A 24,070-nucleotide genomic window follows, 5' to 3' on the forward strand; every position below is an offset into this window, starting at 1 on the left:
GTCAAACACTCCAATAGAACAGTCATTCATTGTTTGAAGGGACTAAAGGTAAGCTCACTGATGGATACATATAACATGCTGCTACATATTCAGATTTGTCACAGCTATAACTAGTTCAGAAACCATTGATGAGCATTACCATTGGTACATCTAGAAGCAAATTACCATTGAGAAGACATAGTTAAATGAAACAATTTGTTTTATAGTTTTGGAATGGACACATACAGGGGCGGATCCAGAGTTTGGAAAGAGGGGGGGCACCTTGCTGAAAAACAGTTGAAGACCAAAAAAAAAAGGTCACAAAAATAATAGCTAGTAATCCTTTACCAAATATATCAAAATAAAATCCTATTTATAGCTTCATAGGTAAGCTACACTGCCTCATGAACATTGTGACTGCTTTATTAGAGTAACTAACTGCTCTATTAGAGTATCTCGATCTTGTATGCAATTTCTTGAAGGGGGGGGGGGCATTTGCCCCAAATGCCCCATCCTGGATCCGCCATTGACATAGTGAATATCACTTACAACATTATGTGATATGCCAACTTTAGTTGGTAGCTCTAGTGGCAGCATGTGATAAACAAATTCATGTGACAGTGGCAGTAAGTGACAAGAGCAGCATACCATATGGCAGGAACTTTTGACGGAAGGAAAAGTCACACTTCATTAGCTTTGATGAGTTAACTTTTGCCGAAAATAGAAAACTTGCCTTTACAAATGCTTCATGAAATTATAATCAAACATCTGCTACCATTTCTGTCTAATATCTGAACACATTTATAATTTTTTTTTATTGAGGAATGAGATGAATGTGCAATTCACAACCAGAAACCAGTTTATAATTTGTGCTCTGGCAAGTTATGGCCTGTGGTTTGTATTGAACAAGTAAAGTGACGGTATGGTTGTACTTGTTTTAGTTCTTCATTTATTTCAGAACAATTTGATATTCCGTGTAGTTGCATTAGTGGAATCTGCAGTAGAAGACAAGTTAGATGTGCTAGAAATGTGAGTTTCTTTTGTTGTTGAAAGTTCATTTGAGCCCCACCCCCAACTCCACAGACCCAGTATCCCAGTAGCATTGTCATTGCTGGAGGGTATTGCAGAACTGATAGGCACCAACACTGAGGCCATTAGCCAGGTTAGTATTGGAATCACATTTGTGACTAGATTTTACAAAACCACTTCAAATCACACAATGAACACAAAGTTGCTATACTACCAATGTAGCATATTCCTTAAACTACACAAGACTGGTTTTAAGGATCCATTTTGAAGCCTAGCTGGTGCCCACCATGTTGTTTGGTGGGAACTCAACAAGCTGCTATGGTGCAGGAAAAGTGGCGTATGCATGCTGCTCACTATTTGAAACCACCTATCTTGAAATTGTTAATGTGTGATTTGGCTAAATCCAGTAGCATTAAATGTTGACTGTTACTCTCATTTGTTTGCTGTATACACTTACAGTCTCACTGCAAGATGATCTATACCAATATTTGTGTGTAGTTGCTCCATTTGCATCACTCCTTGACAACAGTGTTAGCAACACAAAGTTGTTGATGGCTAATGGCTAACCTCAGGGACCAATGCCTCCCCTCAGGGACCATTGCCTCGACAAAAGGTTAACAGACATACAGTACTTTTAGTAACTTGCAGTGTTGGGCAAGTTACTTTTTAAAAGTAACTAGTTACATATTACTTGCAACTGAACTATTTAGTTACAGTTACATATTACCCATAGAATAAAGTAACTATAATAATATTACATATTATATTACTTTGTGTCCACAGCCTTAAGCTGTCACGTGTGAAACTACCACCTTATCACATGACATAATTGCGTTGTTGGACAATGTGCAAATATTGGTTATAAGTAACAAACTGGTGAATAAGCTTTATTCAGTAGGCTTCATTACTTCATTGTGGCTAGGCGTTACTCAGTGGATTACTAACGAGATTAGTAACTTCGTTACTTGTAGTAATAATATTATGCAATATTAGATTCATTACAGTAACTATATTACTTAGGTAACGTGTTACATTTGTAAGTAAAGTAACTTGAGTTATATTACCTGTTTTTATAGTGTATTTCGTTATATTACTTAGTTACCACAAAAGTAATAATATTATGTAACACGTTGCTTATGTAACGCGTTACTCCCAACACTGGTAACTTGTACGTGTGCTCTATTAGAAATACTGTGTAAACAAACTTAGTATGTAAATTGTGTGCATGCATTTTGTACATCTACATATGTGTGAAGGTATATTTTCAGTTTTCTATATCACTACAGGTACCAGCCTGGAGACCTGTTGTACACAAGGGAGTGTCAAGGTTGATTTTACACATCAGAGAAGAAGTAAACACAATGCAGTATGATAATCCCAACATACCAGATGTTGAAGAAGTGTTTGGATCTGTCATATGCAAGGTATTGTCATTTCTATACATTGAATAGTGTCATGTCTGAGTGTGTGTATATTGAATTGGCCTAGTAATCACAAGGTAATGCCCAGTTGCTATTATTGTTGACTTGAGCAAGATATTTTTTCACAAAATAAGGATCTGCCTTCCTGTGGGGTGCTTGTCCTGCCTTTACCTACACTGACACTAATAGTAGTGCACAAGTGTCCCGGTGTTCCTAGATTGGTGTGATCATGTACCATAAACAACAGAACTTTGGTAATCGAAGGAAGCTTAATTCACCAATTAACTACTTTGTATTGTTCAACTTTTATCCTCCAACCTGCTTCTTGTGTTGATTTTGTCAACCCCAAGTCATGCCTTGTGTGTGTGTTGTGTTTGTGTGTGTGCTTACATGTATTATGTTATATAGGCTGAGTTGGATGGGTGTCCAGATGTACAGCTCACATTGGCAGTGCCTCCAGATTGTCCACTTCTGGATAACTTTGTAATCCACTCCTGTGTTACATCTGCTGACACAAACCCATAATGATGCAGGTAATGAAACAACACTTTGCTCTATATACCTGTACTCTCTGTAGGGTCCTGGTATTGCCACTGCTACACCCATGCTAAGTCGTAAATTACATTTCTCAACTCTACCAGAACAATTTACCTCATGTAGTTATACTATATCAGATTTGATATTTTTACCCATTAGAGGTTTCTACCAGATGAAGGTAACTTGGTCCTACACAGTGAGGATAGTTGTATTACACAATTGTTCTAGGGTGATTCAAGTCTTAAACTTTTACTGCAACTTAAACTGGATCAAAATGTCAAGAACAGTTTTGAGAAGTGTGAAGTCCACTTACCATTTTATCACAGGTTTGTGATACACTTTGTGGTAGCTAATGACACTTATTGTACACTTGTAAGAGGTCCTATTGAAAGAGTGGACAACATCTCACCAGCCTCAGTACAACTTTCTTTATCACAAGACAAATATAAGATCATTTGGAACATTGGTCAGTGGGAATTGTATTTCACTATTTATACTTATTTACAATTCATTGGTATTTATAGGCCAGAAATTTCCTACCAAGAGTCTAGAGTTGTTCTTACAAGCTACGGTACATTTTCCTTAAGTAATTCCACCAGTACCAGAAAGTGTTGTGGTAGATCCATTTTGTGTTGGACTAAACTCTTATGCTGAAGTATGTGGCTATATTCTAATTGGTTGGTTGATATTATTGTTCTACTGAAGGTACATTTCAAACTATCAGATTAAATGTTCAGTGGCTGTAGTATTGATCAGAAATCAATATCACTTTTCCCACAGGCCAAGTACAAGCTCCAGATGAGTTAGTGGAAAGATATTTAGTAACTTTGTGAAATACATGTGTTTATTTCAGGCCGAGAATGTCAATCACGAGTCTACAAGATAAGGAACTCTCATGGTGATGTTGAATGTACTTTTCCACCACCCAAGAAGGCATAGTTGTTTACAATTTTATACCTTTATTAATTTTTCCAGAGTGAAAATATGGACATGCAGTATGATGGTTAATTTAAGAAACAAACAAAATAAATAAACTCAAGTTGCAACTAATTTGCAAACATTTGGACTTTGTGCAATTCATACACAAAAACATTCCAACATGGCTTCATGCATACCAACGCAGGAATGTATTATATCACTAATTAAAGAATGCCATTGTATTGTAGAAAAATCTATAAAATTCAATAATGCGAACAATAGTGTACAATAAAAATTAGCTACCTATATGCTCCATAACACACTAGTATATTATAATCCTCTTATTATCATCGTCACTGATGTAGACACTTCCATTAGGAGCAATAGCTATGCCACAAGGATAACTAAATTGATTGTTACCGGTTCCCTTGGAACCAAAGGAGCAAATGTAGTTGAATTTTTTGTCAAAGATTGACACTCGATGGTTATAATATTCTGTCACAAGGATATACCCATTAGGATCAACAGTGATAGATGACGGAGCGTTTAGTTGACCCTTATCACTACCCTTGGTGCCAACCCTGTGGATGAAGGCACCATCAAGTTGAAATGACTGGATACAGTTACCCTGACTATCAGCCACTAATAAAGTGTTGTCAGGAGTAACAGCAACATTGAATGGGTACTGGAACTGACCAGGTCCACTACCTCGCGACCCAAATGAGAAGCAGTAGGTACCATCTGTTTGATATACTGAAATACGATGATTACGACGATCAGCAATATACACCTTGTTGTGATGGACTGTGATACCAAACGGACAATTCAGTTCCTTGTCATTTGATCCCAGTCTTCCAAACTGGAGAATGTAGTGGCCAGTGAGGTCAAATTTCTGCACCCTGTGATTGTCACCATCTACCACATACAAGAAATTATCATCATCAAATGATACTCCACGTGGTCCATTAAACTGCCCAGCACCATCACCACAACTGCCAATCTTCCTCACTAGTTGATCTTGTTCATTAAATATGTAAACACAGTCATTGTTAATTTCAGCTACTGCCCAGTGATGATCACTACTGAAAGCCACTCCTCTGGGTTGACCCATCTTACCATTATCATTGATGACTTTGTTGGACCTGCTCAATTTGGAGTAGTCTCTTGAGGCAATGAAGGAGAGGGGACTCCCCTTAATGTGCTGTCCTCCAATGGTCACTGATAGTTGATGATGTCCTCCCAGTTCAGTGTTGAAGGATCCTGTGTATCTTCCATTGTTGCTGTCCTTCACTGTCACTGATTGAATGTTGCCCCTCCCACTATCCAGCTTCACCTTGACCACACCTCCTCCACTGGTGAGGGGAATTCCCTTGACATCTTTAGTGATGATAGTGAACTCAACTAGTTTGCTTTGTACAACCACAGGAATATCAGCTTCACATTGTGGGGAATACTCTTTAGTATGAACATGGCCAAATTGCGGAAATGGCTTGGGGTCACATGGTATAAAATAAGAACTGTCAATTTCTTTGGGAACTAAGTAAGTTTTGTAGTAAGTGTCAGTCACTTCATAGATACGATGTACTAATTGTTTCTCTCCTGACAACATCTCATCATCACAGCTCTCCTCCACTTCACTAGCCAACTCATTCACACTCACCACATGAGCCTTCACACACTCCACCTCTTCTAGTTGCGTTGTCAACAGCTTTACTTTCCCACTAACTTTGTTGTGGAGCTCTTGTTTCAGTTGTTGACGTTGCTGTTGTACCTTCTGTATCACATTGTCAAAGAACTGATCAATGTCTTTGTCAACAGTTTTATGTTGTTGTAACACTCTCTTCTTTGTGCCAGTGATGTTGTCATGAGCCTGTGACAATTTAGTGATCATGTCATTCAGTGGGGCAGTGGTCTTCTTCAGTTGCTCTCTGTGTTTGGCAGCCATTTTCTTGATAGCACCATGAGAGTGTTGAGCGTGTTCATTCATGGTACAGTAGACACACACCAACCTCTCACAAGTGTCACAGTAAAACTTCAACTCAAGGTCATGATCTGGACAATTGGGAAGTGTCCTCTGAGGTTGAGCAACTTTAAGTTGACTAGGCTCCTCCAAGTAGACAATGACATGTTGGTGTGTGTCCCTGCTACGTTTGTGGAAGGTCTGACATGTCTGGCACATGAACAAGGAACAGAAAGAGGTAACCAGGTCTTTCTCTACACAAACCTCACAGTTCACTGTGCCTCTGTCTTGCCATCTTAGGAAGAAGTCATCAATTAGATGAGTGAGTGTGAAATTGGTAGGGAAATCTTTCACTCCTTTGGCTGGTACTTCTGCGATCTTTCTACATTCTGGACATGTGATCTTTTTATCTTTCTCTAACTTGATGAGGCATTCTTGACAGTAAGAGTGCTGACATGGCAACACTTTGGGACATTTGTATAGTTGTAAGCACACAGGACATGTGGCATGATCAGTGACTCTTTTCAGTTCTATGGCAGCCATTGTGTATTGGGTGTGTAGTATTAATGTCAACCTGTAAAATATATTACATTATTTACTAGACTCAGCTATAACTGGTAGATTATGGCTACCTATTCAAACTAATTTCACCACTACAGTGAGACCTGTGTAACATCTGGGACCAACCAGATTATCAAGGTGTCCTGCTTATCCAGGTCAGTTTACATGCTGTGGAACCATGTGACCTGTCTGAATGTTTTCAACTATTGAATAAAAAATATCGGTCAAGTGGCACTCTGCTCATAGTGCTCAAGTCTTTCTGTGATTGATATGATAGAGTAACTCATATACTCTCCATATATATATGGAGATATTTGGCTTAGTTCTTATTGGCTACGAATTACAAAGCTCCAAAGTCACCTCTGTTGTACAATTTTTAATTCAGCCACATGTGAACTCATGTACATCATATAGTCACCTATATTGAATACAAAGCTATTTTTATGAACACTGAGAGCATCAGCTATCACTCAATAGTAAATAGATACATGCATGATGACCACATTTTGATTTTTACCCAAATAGCTACAGATTGATCAGGCGCATTAGTGTTGGTCTATCAGCTATTATGTATGCATACATGGTTGTATAAATTGGAAAGTATAATTGTAAATGTGACTGGGCCTGCGAAAATAGGGCATGTGGGCACATGATTTTTGCCTACTTTTTCACACTTCCTTCACTCATAACATTTTGTACCATAATGCTATGGCAATGCAATTTTCAGCTCTGAGTAAGCATTTAATTGGCTTTAGGATGCAAGTTACAGAATGCAAATATTCTATTTCAGTACTGAGATACGACCTGTAAAGTGACGGGGTGTAGTTTGTGCCCACATGCCCTGTTTTCGCAGGCCCAGTCACAAATATACATAATATTACATATTATAGTATATATATATATAGCACATTATATCATAAAGTACAATAGTAGGGATGGCGAAGGTGTGGGTGTGGTCCGTGATATAATATGACCCAAATCCTGCCTCTATTTTCCTTACAACATCATGACAGCATTGGTTGGGTAAAATTAAGCCCAAGAGTGTCTTTAGATCGACCCAAAATATTTCTGTCAAGTTGCTACAGTAATATTACATTTATGCATATCTGACAGTAGCAACCTAGCTACTGCACCAGGCACACATATACACAATCCAAATGTGGTTTTGACTGTCCTCTTTCTAAAAAAATTGTCAAAATGTCAAGGACATCAGCCAGATCAAACTACTCTAATAGAGCAGTCATGTACTCCAATATAACAATCAACCAAAGTATTATTACATTTAATTAAGTACCCCCTCACTGCAGAATTTGTAGAGTCTGCTGCTTCTAAAACATCACACACCATACCATATAATCCTATAAAACTATATATCAAATTACTCACTATAGAACAAGGAGCCTCGAGTTTGATTATCGAGTTGCTGCTTACACAAGAACAACCACAAAGCCATCATATAACTTTAAATTGTCTTAGTGAAATGAAACGTGAAATTTTACAACTTTACTGGTTAGCACTGTTTATAATAATACAATAAACATCATTAACCTGTTTACATGTACAGTTGACATGATTACCTCCAAGTCTGATTTTCTGGCATTTGAGCAAATGCGCATGTGCATACAGGTACTAGGTCACTGTTTCAAGGCATACAAAGTAGCAACATGTCTATATAATATAATCCTCTCCTCTTCATTAGTAGTGGCATTATCACTTTGAAGAATTGTCTACAATGCTTGTTATCAACATTCTGAAAGTAGGCAATTACATCATCTAACTGCAAAAAGATCAGTTATCCTTGTTCCCGTTTACTTAAGGGCATGCCCGCTACAGGATAAGCACAGAAACTACTAAAATGCTCAAGTGAAGTTGTAGAGCTCTTAGAATGTGATGATCTGGGAATTTATATATCAAAGCGATAGAGGGTTAAATTAAAGCATTGTAATCAACAAAATTAACATATTAACAGTCTTATTGAAGTGAATATATCTGAGCATGGTCCCCAGACCTTCCGGCTGTTCCAATTGTATAATAGGTGACTGCTGTCTTAGAGTGCTTTGATCTAGCTAATGTTCTGGACATATTGGAAAAAAATTATGGACATTTTTTTAAAGAGAGAGGATATAGGATGTGGATTGTGTATATGTGTGCCAGGTGCAGTAGCTATAGTGCTACTGTAAGCGCATTGTGGCTATTTGGACAAAAATCAAGGTGTAGTCATCATGCATGCATCTAATTACTATTAAATGGTAGCTGATGCTCTCACAGTGTTCAATATAGGTGACTATTTGATGTGCATGAGTTTCACATGTGGCCAAATCAAAGATAGCACAATAGAGGTGACTTGGAACTTTGTAATTCATACATAGCCAATAAGGACTAAGCCAAATATCTGCATATATTCAGAGAGTATAAGAGTTCATATCAAGTACAGAAAGACTTGATCAGCTTCAAGCATTAAGAGCAGTGCCACTTGACTGATAATCAATTTTTTGGTCCAATAATTGAGAACATTCGGAGGTTACTTTTGCAAAGACAAAGAAAACTGCAGGTCTGAAATTTTACATGCAAGAGTCTATGGCCTAGACCTCTCCAAGGGCACAGCAAGTGCAGGAATTTTTCTTTGTGAGTTTAAAGAAAAATCGCTGATGGTGGTTCAATATTGGTGGCTTACGCTATGTTTTTATAACCTTCATGGCTACCCTCGTACTTGAGATCATTATACAAGCATACATTTTTATTTAGCCATAACCAAGGCGGTATCACTCCAATAACCATGGCCACTGCACTATATGATCTGCAACCGTGCAAAGTGATAATTCAACAAACAAGACTGATTTTACACGATGAACGGTCAAGTTGCTTTTTTCCGGGCCCAGCATGGTTGAAAATAAACTGAACCAGGTCAGTAAACAAAAAACAAAACAACTTTTCGACAAAAGCCAATGATCAAAGGTGACTTGACCGGCTTTGACTGTAGTCGCAGATTGTAATAAAGTACTAGTCTTGTGCCCAGAGTGTGTTTCTTTTTGTGTGGGGGTGGAGGGCCCCACACAACAAAAGAACTGGTCCATATCAAGAAGTTGGCGGACATTAGCTATACTTTTGTTCATGGCAATAATGCCAGCTGGAACAGGCGTGTCCAATACATTTCGATTGAAAAACCATTAAAAATTAAATTAATTATCGTGTACCGCCTACCTCAATTCTGTTTAGTAACTTTCTAAATTCAATACGTGTGGAGCAAGTACAATAATGCCAAAAGAAGTCCAATTCACAGAAATTTTGGCTCGTCAAAATGGCCTAAACCAACCAGGTGTAGGAAATTTCCCCATACATTCTGTATTGGGCGTTTCGGGGGCATGCAATAATAGGCGTAATAACTTGTGACACATGATAGATACCTCAGATTCCAAACAATATTTGGAAAGAGCAGTGAATAGCAATTAAGATGAGCTATAGCAGAAGGAAATCAGAGGATATTTAAGCTCGTCGTTTTAAGGTTGAAAATCACTTTTTCCAAGGCGAATTAAATGGTGGATATTTGGAAAGGAACGCTCTGAGCTATTTCGATGTCTTGACAGCCATTAACCTTCACTACATTAGTGTTACAATGAAACAAAAGTACAGTGAATTAGTTCTGCAGGTTAGTTTGTAAAAATTAGTGTTCCGTGATTAAGCAAAATAATGTCCGTGTCATATGTAGCAAACTTCTTCATTTGTATCATTGGTAAGATCACAGTTACTCTATTGTATGCAAGTTTGGCGTCCTCACTTAATGAAAGGCATTTTAAACCTTGAAAGAATACAACGTCGTGCCACTAAGTACATCTTGAATGATTACACTAGTTGTTACTAAGACCGTTTGATAAATCTGAGGCTCTTTCCTTTAATGTACATATTTGAACTTCAAGACATACTGTTTGCTATTAAATCTATCAAATCACCAACTAATCAGTTCAACATCAATAACTTCATCACTTTCAACTCTACCCAATACTAGACCAGGCTCCAGCAACAAACTCTTGTTACCTCAACATCTTAACAACATATCGCAACATTCTTATTTTCATCGTTTACCATCCCTGTGGAATGCCATATCAATTCTAGACCTAAACATGTCAGTTTGTTTGCTGAAATCTAAACTGAAATCATATCTGTGGGACCATTTTCTGACTAACTTTGATGAAAACAACAACTGCACTCTCCATTACTTGTGTCCATGCTCCAGAAGTCACCAAACTAAACCTCCAACTACCAATTTTAATCACTTATAATATGTAACTATGTAATTACTTAAGTAGTTAGTATTAATTGTACATATTTTATGGCTGTTGGTTGCTACCAACAGACCTTTGGTGTTTTTTTTTACACCATAAAGCCTAAATAAATAAATAAATTGTAGGCACGGCACTAGTAAAAGTACAGCGTCTATTGGAATTACACCCCTTGCACAACAAAACTTTGTTATTTAGCTGAACTGACCGGAAAGGGGTGGTCACTACCAATAGTAGGCATTCCAGTATCCGAGATTTTTTAATAAAAAAATTCTCCGTATATTCCCCAATAGACCCCTGGCACAAAATAACAACTCGTGTTTAAACTTGGGATTGCTCCGTCGTCCGAACTCCAATGAGGATGAAAATCGCTGTGGGGTTTGTCCACACGTTGATCATCATGAAAATCTTAGTTTTATCGTGCGCATTACATATAAGTAAGTTTTGTGTTGTTTTGTAATCTTTTCAAACCATGCAATGTATGCAGAATACTTTAAAACTTTTAAAAACGTACTGTCGGGTGGAAGGTAGTCACTGGTGCTTACTTTAAAGTGCATAGTTACTTCGCGGGTTAGCGATTTTCAGCTCCAGAGCAATTTTCTGATGGCTGTGTCATCAGCTCAAAAGTATAAACCACTTCATAGTCTGCATAACAATGCCATAATTGAAACCACAACTCCACCTTAAGTATTGTTGCATCATTGTGGCACTTCCACTGTAGTTGTTTACCTTTATAAGTCGTTAACTTGGTGTTTTTACTTACTTGAGATAGCCACTCACCTATAAATATACACCATTGTATTGAGAAGAGCGCAGTAGGTGAAACATATTTGCTCACCACAAAGCATACAAAGATTGCTGAGATCCGATATGATCTGAAGTTATTCTCATTACATGTACAAACTTGCAGCTAAAAGCAACTGCAGTTTCAAGATAGTCCAGATCACTAGATGGCTTCCTGATTCAATTGTGCCATATTTCCCTTTAAAATGTATGGGGAGCCCTGGAGAAAAAAATGTACCTTTTTTCAGTTTTTAAGCACTGTGCATGCCAAAGTAGCTAATTCCAATCCAACAAACTATATATTTCTGAGATCGGCAATCAATACTTTATCTATTGAGTATATAAAAAACCCATTTTTCCAAAATTTATAGAACCATCTGCGACCGGGATCAAGGTTTTTGATCGACGAAAATATACCTTGATCGCTTGATTTCGCCAAAACATCCTTGATTTCTTGATAATTTAGCACACATTTTCGTAAATTCTTATTTTGGTTGCGAGCTAGCTTACTTGATCGCTCGATTCAGTGCTAATTTACCTCTTGATCGCTTGATTTGATTTTGATCCCGGTTGCAGATGTTCTACAGGACTATTAGTAGCGACTACCCCTTGACTGATGAGATATGGAATCAGCGATTTTTTTTTTATTCGGCTAATAATCACCGCTTCAGTACGAATGCCGGGAAATACCTAAGGTGCGCAGCCATCATGACACACTGACCATCAAGTCAAGCGATAGCAGTCAGATCGTGCCACTATAGCTAGATTCATCCTCTCCAAAAAGTTCGCATCAAGCCGAATCATCTCACAGCATAGTCTCGTCACTCTCGCGTAGCCAGACCGTTTTATTTTTTCTTCTGTGTGGGCGTCGGGAAAAGCACACACAAAAGACGCGAGGCCCCTACTCACAACAGCTTCAGAGAGTATAATATTATCCAGCAGTCTTAACTATTTATACCCAGTCACAATACACTTATACATGTACACAACAAAATGCACAAGGAACATTACCTGCATGATCGGAAATTTCGGACAACGATGTAGCTACCAGCAACTGAACAAGAAGGCACCAAGCGGAAAAATGCCGGGGCGTCTAAAATACCGCACTCAGGTGTTGTTGACTCATGATCACTTGACAACTTCTTGGTTTATAGTCAACTACTGCATGATCCAGTACACAAGTTGCTATCTAGCCTAGTTTAGGCCACTCCAAATAAATTCTCTGCCAGTTTCCCGTCCTGGGCTCAAGCATATTTGCATGCGGGCGGGCGGTTCATTTCCATTATTCATTATAAGATTGGCAGCTTTTCAAACCATTATTTACCTGGCACAACCATAAAAAGCTACATAAATGCATGCTTAACTTCACCTTAAGCTTGTTCCTTCCTTTTTAAGTTGCAAAAATAACACAAACGTGAAGTTTGTGCCGACTTGATAGCACTGCTGACACGTGAGCTGACATGGTTTCAAGTGAGCCTGTCAGTATGCAACAATAACCGGAAAATAATGGAAGAATACGGAATAATGGAATATTTAGAGCTGACAGTAACTAGATGCGGGCGGTGGACGGGAAACAGAGAATTTATTTGGAGTGGCCTTATTACAGACATTGCATGTTGCAAAAAAACACTGATAGGTCATTAACTGGGTATAGCTACCCCATTAACAGCTGGGACTCAAGTTCACATGTTGCATGTAGCCTTTTTTCAATTGACAGCTAGTTTATCTGTAGCTCCACCCTCCATTGAATGCAATAACCATGTTGATGTTCATCACTTCATGTTGAAAGAATGTGGTCATCATCAGTATACACATGTACAACTCTGTCATCACCATGCAGTGTTGGCAGCTATAACACCTGTTACCATGATGGCAATGCTGCCAAATAGTTAGGTTGTTTATTAAACTTCAGCATTCCTCAAGCTAATTTTGAGAACAGTCTCTTCAGTGACTAGCAACTTTGTAAGAAGTGGATGGGAAATAAGGTCATGGCTTTGATACAGTTGGTCAAACATTTCTGTGTTGAATGTGCTACATTTTAGCCATTAAGACCCAGCACAGCCCCTTTCAAGTATCATGTCATCACCATCCATTTCAAAGCCTCATTACGGCACTACCATCCCTCTGGGACCCCACTCATGCTCCTCAAACTTTCTTTGAAAAACTCAACTGACTGGCATGCAGACATCTCAGCAGCTATATGCAGCACTGAAATGCTCTGAAGTGATAAATTGAAGTGAAAATTTTATATACCAGCATGTTGGCGAGTTTAAATGTGGCTAAAGTCAACTATAGCTAGTGTTGTGTGATTGCTAGCTAGCTCTTCTAAGACTGTTAGGACTTCCCTCCCTAAAATCTCAGACTCACCCCCTAAAATTGTGATCGACTAGTCAGTACACTAAAGCTTGTTACTAAAAGACAGACAAGACTTCTCAAAATGCTCTAGCTTATAATCAATCTTAGAGTGCTATATATAAAATTTTCCCTAGTTAAAAATTGCAAATACTATCTTAAAATGCTCTCAGATTCAGTATTAGATTATTTAATTTTATATACAACTAGCTAACAAAATTCATAGTGATGGCTATTCAATAACTGAGAGCCCAAGTTTACTCAGCTTCTTAGCTTGTTTTTTTTAAGTAGCACACTTAACTCCTTAAATAAAGTAAAAATTACTAAGCCAGTTTACTTTCAAAATGGTATGCACATCCAGCAAAACTATATACCCCTAGATTTAATCTCAGAAAGCCTGATTTTAAAAGATTTCCATAATCATGAAAATACCCTAACATTTCAATTTCAAGTTTCTTGGAAGACATCCATGCACCCATGTAGACCTATTAATTTGCTATAGTGCTTTTGTTGTATCATACATTGAGGTGCACATCAGGGTGTCCTAGATATTACATCATTGTCTACTACATGCATCAAGTTCTACCAACCATAGGATCTGGCTTCACCTAATTACAACATCAACACTCAGGACACAGCCTTAATTAAATGACCATAACCAGTTTCACAACTATTTTAACTGTTTTATATTGTTGTGAACTTAGACAACTTTATATAATTTAAGTAGACTTTCACCTGGTCAGTGGTCACCCCCCAAATTCTTGATCCCCCCAAAGGAGAAATCCTAGAATAAACACTGAACGAGCTTAAAATTCTAATAGAAAGCTTAAATGAGAAGCTGTTACAGCTTCTTTGGCTAGATGGATCAATTCCAACAGATAAAAATTAGTATTAAGCTTTGCTACTAATATCTTCCACATGCAGTATTCACTAAGTTGTGACCTTTACTACTTTCTTGTAGTGAACGTCACTACATAAAAATGGTGAGTATTGTGGCAGACATTAGTAGTGACATTTACCACTTTGTTTTTATTATGTATACTCTGTTCCTGTACACAAGCTGCTAGCCTATAGTAGTTAATGAATGATCTATAGACTGCTGCAAAAAAGTGTGGAGTTAATTTTCTCTTTTAATTTGTGGCCCATTGAATGTAATCACCAACGGTGTGATGATCATGAGGTATGCAGTTTGATTTGCTTCATGTTTAAAAAGAAGCTAGGTGGTCATCATCAATCCGATGCAACTGTGATAACCACCAGTGTTAGCCATGAAAATACCGCTATATACCCATACATGATGCAATACATTGCCTGTGATACCATGCACAGTTACCCATGATACCAGTTACCTGTCATACCACTGTTATCCCATGATATACAATAGTTACCCATGATACTATTGCACTTATCCAAGATACCTGTTACCCCATGATACCCTACATATGAATAAGCATTTATAAATTCATCTACATGTGGAACAGAAGCTATACACGTATACCAGCTGCATGCAATAAATAATTTGACAGCTATTAAAGAATTTAAAGTCACTAGGAATTCTAAGAGACTCTGTAAACACATTATAGTTCTTTAATTATGTATATTTTATTATGCTGCATGCAAGCTCCATATATAATTTTTAATGATTGTACCTAGACATGTGCATTGATAGCACCTAATACACAGTTATCCTCTTATTAAGATGGTCACTGATGTAGACATTTCCATTATGAGCAACAGCTTTGCTACGAGGTTGATTAAACCAATTGTTACAAGTTCCCTTGGAGCCAAACTGAGGTGGAATATTGGCAGTGGTGTTTGTCAAAAATTAACACTTGATGGTCATAACCAGGGGCGGATCCAGAGTTTGGAAAGAGGGGGAGGGGCACCTTACTGAAAAAAGTTGAAGAGCCAAAAAAAAGAAAAGAAAAAGAAAAACGAAGTGGATATTTAGCCGGTCACCGATCACCGTGCAAATATTTATTTAGCCGGTCGTTTGTTGGGAAGTGTCACCTATAACTCTAGTATCAAACACACTAGTTGTATGAAGGTAAGTTTTTGGGTGAGCTCGCCTCGAACTCACCCAAAAGCTTACCTTCATACAGGCAGTGAAAGTCATCATTACGTTTAACAGGCAAACGTCAGGTTAGCGCTAGGGTTAGGGTCGGGTTCGGTTCGGTTCAGCTTTGGTTTCTTCTTCACTGGTACTATAGTATTTTATATTTGTAACATTTAAATAGTACAAAAACAAGAGGCGTAGCCAGCAAGCACCGGTGGTACAGTGGTAGAGCGTTGGTATTATAAACCTGAATGTGTGGGTTCGAGTCTAGATCACGTCACACTCTTTTTCTTCGTTTCTTAAACCTTTTTGTGTCACGATTTTCTAAGTTTTTTATTTTAATTGCAATGACCAGCTAGTCTAAATATCAACAGCCAAAGAAAAAAAGGTCACAGCAATAATAGCTAGTTATCCTTTACCAAATATATAATTATATATATATACTCTAATAAAGCAGTCACAGTGTTCATGAGGCAGTGTAGCTTACCGATAAAGCTATAAATAAGGATTTTATTTTACATATGTGATAATATCGTAATTGACTGCTCTATTAGAGTATCTCGATCTTGTATGCAATTTTTTGAAGGGAGGGGTGGGCACTGGATCCGCCACTGATAACAGTAGTACAATCCTGTTACAATCAACAGTTAGAGATGATGGTAAGTTCAATTAACTCTTATTGCCAATACCAGACTTGTGGATGAAGATACCATCAAGTTGAAATGAGTGGATACAGTGACCATAAGTGTTAGTTATATACTACCATAGATTCTTTACACAGGATCTTGGGGACCCCCCCCCCAAAAAAAAACATACAAGATCGAGATGCTCATCAGTCTAATACTCTAAGCAGTATGATTAAGATATTTGTGCATAAAACCACAAAAATTTAGTCCCAAAGCATACAAAATAGCTAGCTTCTGGGGGACTGTGCTCCCCAGAGTCCCAGACCCCCTGCTATTACCCTGGTGCATCCCACCATGTCAAATCCTGGATTCACTCCCTGTGTTTGATATGCAGAAACAATACCGCAGTCAACAATGTACACCTTGTTGTGATGGACTGTGATGCCAATGGGTAAGCTCAGTTCCTTGTCACTTGCATATAATCCCTTCCTTCCAAACCGAAGTAGATATAATGACCACTACAATTAAATTTCTGTACCCTGTGATTAAATCCATCCACAACATACAAAAAATTATTATCATCAAATGGTACTCCACATGGTTCATTAAACTGCCCGTCACCATCACCACAGCTGCCAAATTTCCTCACCAGTTGCCAAATTTCCTCACCAGTTGATCTTGTTCATTAATTATGTAAACACAGTGATTGGTACTGTCATATACTGGTCAGTGATGGTCACTGCTGATAGCCGCACTCCTGAGTTTACCCATTTTACCACTGTCACTGAGTCATTGATGGCTTTCTTTGGACTGCTTAATGTGGAGTAGTCTCTTGAAGCAGTGAATGAAAAGGGACTTCCGCCCTGCAGTAGTCACAGAAAGTCGATGATGTCCTATCAGTTCAGTGTTGAAGGATCCTGTGTACCTGATCCAGTAGTGACATTCTGTCCTAACTGTGTGTGGTTCATGTGATGATCAACACAGGCGTAGCAAGACCACTTGTCAACATGTCATCATACCGCCACATCACAAATCATTGAAGTCAAGAAAACAACTTGCTATATGTAAGAAACATGCCATATAGAAATGAGGTTTTATTGTGAGACATATGTGAAGAGCTAATTTGTCTTACTGTACCAACTACTACTAACGCTCATTCTACACATCATGATACAGTCAAGGAAGTAGCTGACAAACACAGAAAACAACTGAAGAAGACTACTGCTTTACTAAACAATCACAAAATTGTCACAACATCACTGAGACACTGACACAAAGGAGAGAGTGTGACAACAACATAAAACTGTTGACAAAGACATTGATCAATACTTCTACAATGTAGCTAATACAAAAGGTCAAGCAGCAATGTAAACAACTAAAGAAAGAGCTCCACAACAAAGTGAGTAACAAAGTAAAGTTACTGACATCACAACTAAAAGGTGGACAGTGCCCAGGCTCATGTGATGAATGTGAATAAATTGGCTGGTAAAATGGAGGAGAGCTGTGATGATAAGATATCAGTGCTATCAGGAGAGAGACTGTTGGTGTACCATGTCTCTAAAGTGAATGACACTTATAATAATAAACTTCAAACTGATCCTGTAGAATCATATGTGTATTTTGTTTTGTTCCATTTTCCCCATTTTCACAACTTGGGTGTATCTTTAATCCAATCCCTTCACAATGTGAAATCAGTGATATTCCACATGTACTGTCACTATGTTAAACAGTTCACCACAAAAGAGGTCAGAGGTTCTTCTCTCACTAGTGGAGGTGTGGTCAAGGTGCAGTTGGATAGTGGGAAGGGTAACATCCAATCTGTGACAGTGAAGGACAACAATAATGGATGACTCTTTCTAGGGCTACTTAGGATGAGGATTACAATGCTCTTAGATTTCTGCATGATGTATATGGTCAATATAAATTGCAATTGCAATTTTATTTGTTTTGTGAAAATGACCCAGCACGTGCTGGTTACAACAAGGTCAACTGTAGAAAGTCAGAAAACTTGTAGGTATTGTTTGGTGTACCACTTTGATAGAATTCAGGGAGCTGACTCATTGTTGTATGCACATTGTGAAGGAGACTGGTACAGAGCACATGTACTCAGACCATGTATACACTTACATGTTGTTTTGCTATCTGTAATATCATGCAAACAAATGCTACCCTAGGGAAAAGCACAGCTCATTGCATTTTTTTTCTTCAAAATCACTGGTGATGACCTACTTTGAAACTCCTTAAGTACGTATTCTTACATCGTCACACAATTAATCATCACACGTAATCCAATCTGTAAGGCAGATGATATATATGTATGCATTGTTTGACCCAGAATAAAATCTGCATCACCCAATATTATATAACCTGGGTTCACCTCCAAATGCAAACATGGATAAAATTTCTTGACAAAATGAATTTTCTGTGATGTTAATGTTAACTTTATTTTCAAGGATGCTCAAATGATTCAGAATATAAAGCTACTACTATTCTGTGGATGTTGCAAAAACCAGCAAATGTACCTAAAATTCTGTAGTTGTTTTCTTGGTAGCAAACTACATGCAGTGAGAAGTGTTGTACTGCACAGCTACACAGTCAGCCAAAGCAGTGATGACAATAGCAGCTACAAGTAGCAGCAATTTGCCAACTGTGTGAAGCTAGTGTTGACAAGTTAGACAGTAACTTTACTCATGCAACTGTGCTACTATAAGAAAAGTGGTAACAAGGTCATCATGTTTTTCATAAGTCAAGATAACAGCAAGCACAACACTTAGGAGGGAAGGACAAGGAGCACGCAACAGTGGTGGCATGTGCTAGTACGTATTAGCATGTAACAGAGTAAGCACCAACAGTGATGGTAACATTTGACAGAAGTAGCTAGTGTTATTTGATACTATTGATACAACGTACGCTCGTATCAATACTGGACCCGGTATCAATATTGTATCAACAATGTATGCTCTAATAGAGCAACAGTCAAACACTCCAATAGAACAGTCATTCATTGTATACAATATTTGAAGGGACTAAAGATAAGCTCACTGATGAATACATATAACATGCTGCTACATATTGCTACATATTCAGATTTCATACTGAGTGTCACAGCTATAACTAGGTCAGAAACCATTGATGAACATTACCACTGGCTGGTACATCTTGAAGCTAATTACCAATGAAAAGACATAGTTGAACGAAACAATTTGTTTTATAGTTTTGGAATGCATGGACACATAGTGAATTGGGCGAATATCACTTACAACAATTATAAGATATGCCAACTTTAGTTGGTAGCTCTCGTGGCAGCCTTGACAACCAAATTCATGTGACAAGAACAGAATACCATATGGCAGGAACTTTTGACAGAAGAAAAGGTCACACTTCATTAGCTTTGATGAGTTAAATTTTGCAGAAAATAAAGAACTTGCCTTTGCAAATGCTTCACGAATTTATAATCAAACATCTGCTACTATTTCTGACTAATATCTGAACACATCCATAAAGGTTGTACAGTACTATAAAGTATGACCAAAAGTATGTCCAACCACGTACATAACAGGATTTGTCAAGATCATTTCCAAACTTATAATTTCAGGCCCTGGTTTGATGAATTACAGTCCATTTAACTGATTGCAACCTTTTCTTTTGTCAAAATTTCCTGTTATACGATACAACAACAGCTGCATATGAGAGGTGGCAGCAGCAACAGGATATATCTGGATATGTATAAACATGTGGCAACAAGCAATGGCGCCAGGAATAAATTTTTACTGAGGCAAAGCTTATACATTGACCTAATTGAAAGGGTCTGCTTCTGACTCAAATGATTCACAAATACTTTCAAGTATGGGTGGTACAACATTTGCAAGTTGACTCTCTGGTTGGATGGAAGAAACTGTTTCAGAAGACTCTGAGCGTTTTCTAAATGCCATAAGAAATGCTCCAGCTTAGTTAATGCTACAGTATACCATGCTTCAATTATTAAACTGGTTTAGTTGCAATCAACTGGCACAAAAAACTGAATTAATCCAGAGATAATTTGAGTGGTCAAGCCATCCATGGATTCATAGTCATGCACACTATACTTGTTATTGATCTGATGTGATGTTTAAGTCAGAGATTATCTCTTTCATGTGATGCTCAACTGCATGTGCTAAGCATGTAAAGCTAGGGACTCTGGGAAGTAATTTAATACAATAATAAATGTAAATGATTTAGACCAAGCAATGTAATGAGAACGGTGGCTAATCTGTACTGAATGCTCTATTAGAGTATATTACGATGACTGCTCTATTAGAGTATCTCGATCTTTTACAATGTATAGAATCTATGGCTGTAGTACTAAGTAGGGCAAGAGCCTACGACTATGGTGACACGGTACTGGACCACTTCTCAGCTGCTTGAATCACAGAAATGCTGTCTAGTATAAACGTTTTAGTAGAAAATCAGGAGTGCCCTCGGGAGTGCCTAAACCCAGGTCTCAGTGCTCAGCCTGTTGTTGAGAATTTTTACCGAGGCAGCTGCCTCGGTTGTCTCAATGGTAGCTACGCCACTACAAGTACGAAAGGAAGTATAGTTTCTGGGTTGTGCAGTTCCTTAAGAACTTTCCGCCTATCTTAAAATTTCTTTTCAGCATACAATGATGTCAATATTCATAATTAATAAATGATAGACAGTATCATGTGACTGCATTGTTCATCAACAACATTATGCTGCATGGCAGTGGCAGTAGCATATGGTAGCTGTGGCATGTTACGTCTCATGTATATGTGGGTATTACGAGTCACTTAAGTTAAAAGCTTTCCTATCACCTAATAATGTGACCCCAATTTTTCATACTATAGTATGTTCACGTTGAGCTGAATCCTGAAAAACAGCTAAAAATTAAAAGTGGATTTTTTCTCAACAGGGTTAACATTTCAACCAACCAGATGATTAGTGGTAACAGCAAAGGTGTCAACAACAGACACGTACGGTTTAGCTCCATTACGGCTGTAATGGACACTGTACTTATATTGCTTCCCCATAGGAAATGTGTTGTGAAAATTTTGATTGGTTGTAAATATTATGTCAAACATTTGAACAACAGCATTTTGAAATATTTTTAGTGGGTCAAGCAGTACTACAAATGAGCCAAATTTCAAGATCGTGTGTAATTACATTCATGAGTTATTAAATGTTTTTGAGGATTCAGCTCAACGTGAACATACTATACTTGTAGGCAAAGGTGTAACTGTAAACTATACTATCCTAAAATTTCAAAAATTATCCTACCATGTGGTTGGCTGTATGATCTTTTCTCTAAAGTACTGTATGTGCTCCTATTATGAGTCATATGTGGGTATTATGGGTCACAATATTCATTATTTCATAAGTTAATTATCTTATATCCTATTATGGTAAATGTTGCGGAAATATTTACAGGCTTGCACCCCTAATGGCATTCAAAACACCATAGTTGACTTGGTTTTTGCACTTTATATCTTCGTACTCCTTACTACATGGTGAGAGGTACGTGTAGCTAATCTGGACCAGTATTCCTGCTTAATAAACTAAGATATCTCTTAATTGGATTGTGGTCAGCTTATGATCACTGTTTATGTTGATCTGAGGTAGTATTATCCATTTCTTCCTAAATCTGCAGGATTTAACACTCTGAGCATATTTTTAACTATGCGACCCTTAATACAACCTGACCCAAAATACCAGCATATACCTAACAAGATCACACCAACAATTTTATTCTGCATCTATTTCATTGATGCGCTATCCTTCTGTACTCATTGCAGTGTTATAAGATTACACAGTATATCATGTATATAAGTTGTTTGTAATATATACTTGTTTTAAAGCTATATGTTTTTTTGTTTAGATGATTTCCAACAGTAGAAAGAAGGGGAAACTTTGCTAAAGCCAGATAAATTCTTTCCTCTACCAGATTACGCAGTTGTGGCTGTTAAAGTAGTGAAGAAATAGATGAGCAAGTGAGTTTGTTTAACTGATATTGTAATACTTACTATATAAAATTTTTTTACACTTATTTTTTTATTGAGAAACGAGATTAATGTGCAATTCGCAACCAGAAACCGGTTTATAATTTGTGCTCTGGCAAGTTATGGCTGTGGTTTTATTGAACAAGTAAATGACGGTATGGTTGTACTTATTTTAGTTCTTCATTTATTTCAGAACAATTTGATTTGCATTAGTGGAATCTGCAGTAGAAGACAATTTAGAAATGTAAGTTTCTTTTGTTGTTGAAAGTTCATTTGAGCCCCACCCCCAACTCCAAAGACCCAGTATTCCAGTAGCATTGTCATTGCTGGAGGGTATTGCAGAACTAATAAGCACCAACACTGAAGCCATTAGCCAGGTTAGTATTGGAATCACATTTGTGACTAGATTTTACAAAACCACTTCAAATCACACAATGAACACAAAGTTGCTATACTGCCAATGCAGCATATTCCTTAAACTACACAAGACTGATTTTTAAGCATCCATTTTGAAGCCTAACTGGTGCCCACCATGTTGTTTGGTGGGAACTCAACAAGCTGCTATGGTGCAGGAAAAGTGGCGTATGCATGCTGCTCACTATTCGAAGCCAACTATCTTGAAATTGTTGATGTGTGATTTGGCTAAATCCAGTGACATTAAATGTCGACTGTTATTCTCATTTGTTTGCTGTATACACTTACAGTCTCACTACAAGATGATGGAGCTATACCAATATTTGTGTGTAGTTGCTCCATTTGGATCACTCCTTGACAACAGTGTTAGCAACACAAAGTTGTTGATGGCTAACGGCTACCCTCAGGGACCAATGCCTCGACAAAAGGGTAACAGACATACAGACTTTTACTAACTTGTACGTGTGCTCTATTAGAAATACTGTGTAAATAAACTTAGTGTGTAAATTGTGTGCATGCATTTTGTACATCTACGTATGTGTGAAGGTATATTTTCAGTTTTCTATATCACTACAGGCTGCAAAAGTATGAAGTCCAGCTGGTAGAAAAAGTCCTAATATAATACACTATGTATAACTCCTGGTGATATTATCCCCCACACGAATCGTAATTAAATTAGAGGTGTGCACTATGTTCAGAGGGGTTTCAGCTGAAACCACTGCAACCCCCTTGTATCCGCCACTAATGGAGGCATGCTCCAAGAAAAACTTTTAGGTCTTTAACACTTAAAGATACTATTTTTACTGTGTTGGTAAAAGAACTTTCCAAAAAATACAAAAGGTGACTGTTCTATTAAGGTATGTGACTGCTCTATTAGAGTATTTTATTTATTTATTTTTGAAAACACCAAAGATCTGTTGGTAGCAACCAACAGTCATAACAACGTACAATCATTACTAACTACATAGTTAATTATAAGTGTTTGAAGTTGGTAATTGGAGATTTTGTTTGATGACATCAGGCACTTCTATCTGAACCTTTAATACCTTTGCAAATCAATGCAAAATCTTGCCTGAATATACTTGACCAGTTTCTGAAAACTTCAGAAACCCCCTTGGATTCATCCTTACTTCTCACACCTACAATATGAACAAATCAATTAAT

At 37.6% G+C, this 24,070-nt stretch overlaps 3 protein-coding genes across 3 annotated transcripts; 2 read left to right on the plus strand and 1 right to left on the minus strand.

Moving 5' to 3' along the window:
- The first annotated feature begins 483 nt into the window (after window positions 1-483).
- Window positions 484-23,361, plus strand: LOC136268842 (AP-5 complex subunit mu-1-like). Its single transcript, XM_066064306.1, has 5 exons — window positions 484-513; window positions 555-605; window positions 938-1,008; window positions 1,063-1,141; window positions 23,197-23,361. The coding sequence occupies exons 1-5, from the start codon at window positions 484-486 to the stop codon at window positions 23,359-23,361; spliced, it is 396 nt and encodes a 131-aa protein (XP_065920378.1).
- On the plus strand, window positions 2,954-3,921 carry LOC136268699 (AP-5 complex subunit mu-1-like). Its single transcript, XM_066064143.1, has 7 exons — window positions 2,954-2,962; window positions 3,007-3,144; window positions 3,195-3,292; window positions 3,344-3,432; window positions 3,491-3,621; window positions 3,672-3,768; window positions 3,820-3,921. Exons 1-5 carry the CDS (start codon window positions 2,954-2,956, stop codon window positions 3,550-3,552), a joined length of 396 nt encoding a protein of 131 aa, XP_065920215.1. The 3' UTR covers window positions 3,553-3,621; window positions 3,672-3,768; window positions 3,820-3,921.
- LOC136268700 (E3 ubiquitin-protein ligase TRIM71-like) lies at window positions 4,176-6,401 on the minus strand. Its single transcript, XM_066064144.1, has one exon. It carries the CDS (start codon window positions 6,385-6,387, stop codon window positions 4,207-4,209), a length of 2,181 nt encoding a protein of 726 aa, XP_065920216.1. The 5' UTR covers window positions 6,388-6,401; the 3' UTR covers window positions 4,176-4,206.
- Window positions 23,362-24,070: the final 709 nt, after the last annotated feature.

This window comes from Dysidea avara, chromosome 10 (assembly GCF_963678975.1).
Source record: "Dysidea avara chromosome 10, odDysAvar1.4, whole genome shotgun sequence".
In the NCBI taxonomy this organism is placed as follows: domain Eukaryota; kingdom Metazoa; phylum Porifera; class Demospongiae; order Dictyoceratida; family Dysideidae; genus Dysidea; species Dysidea avara.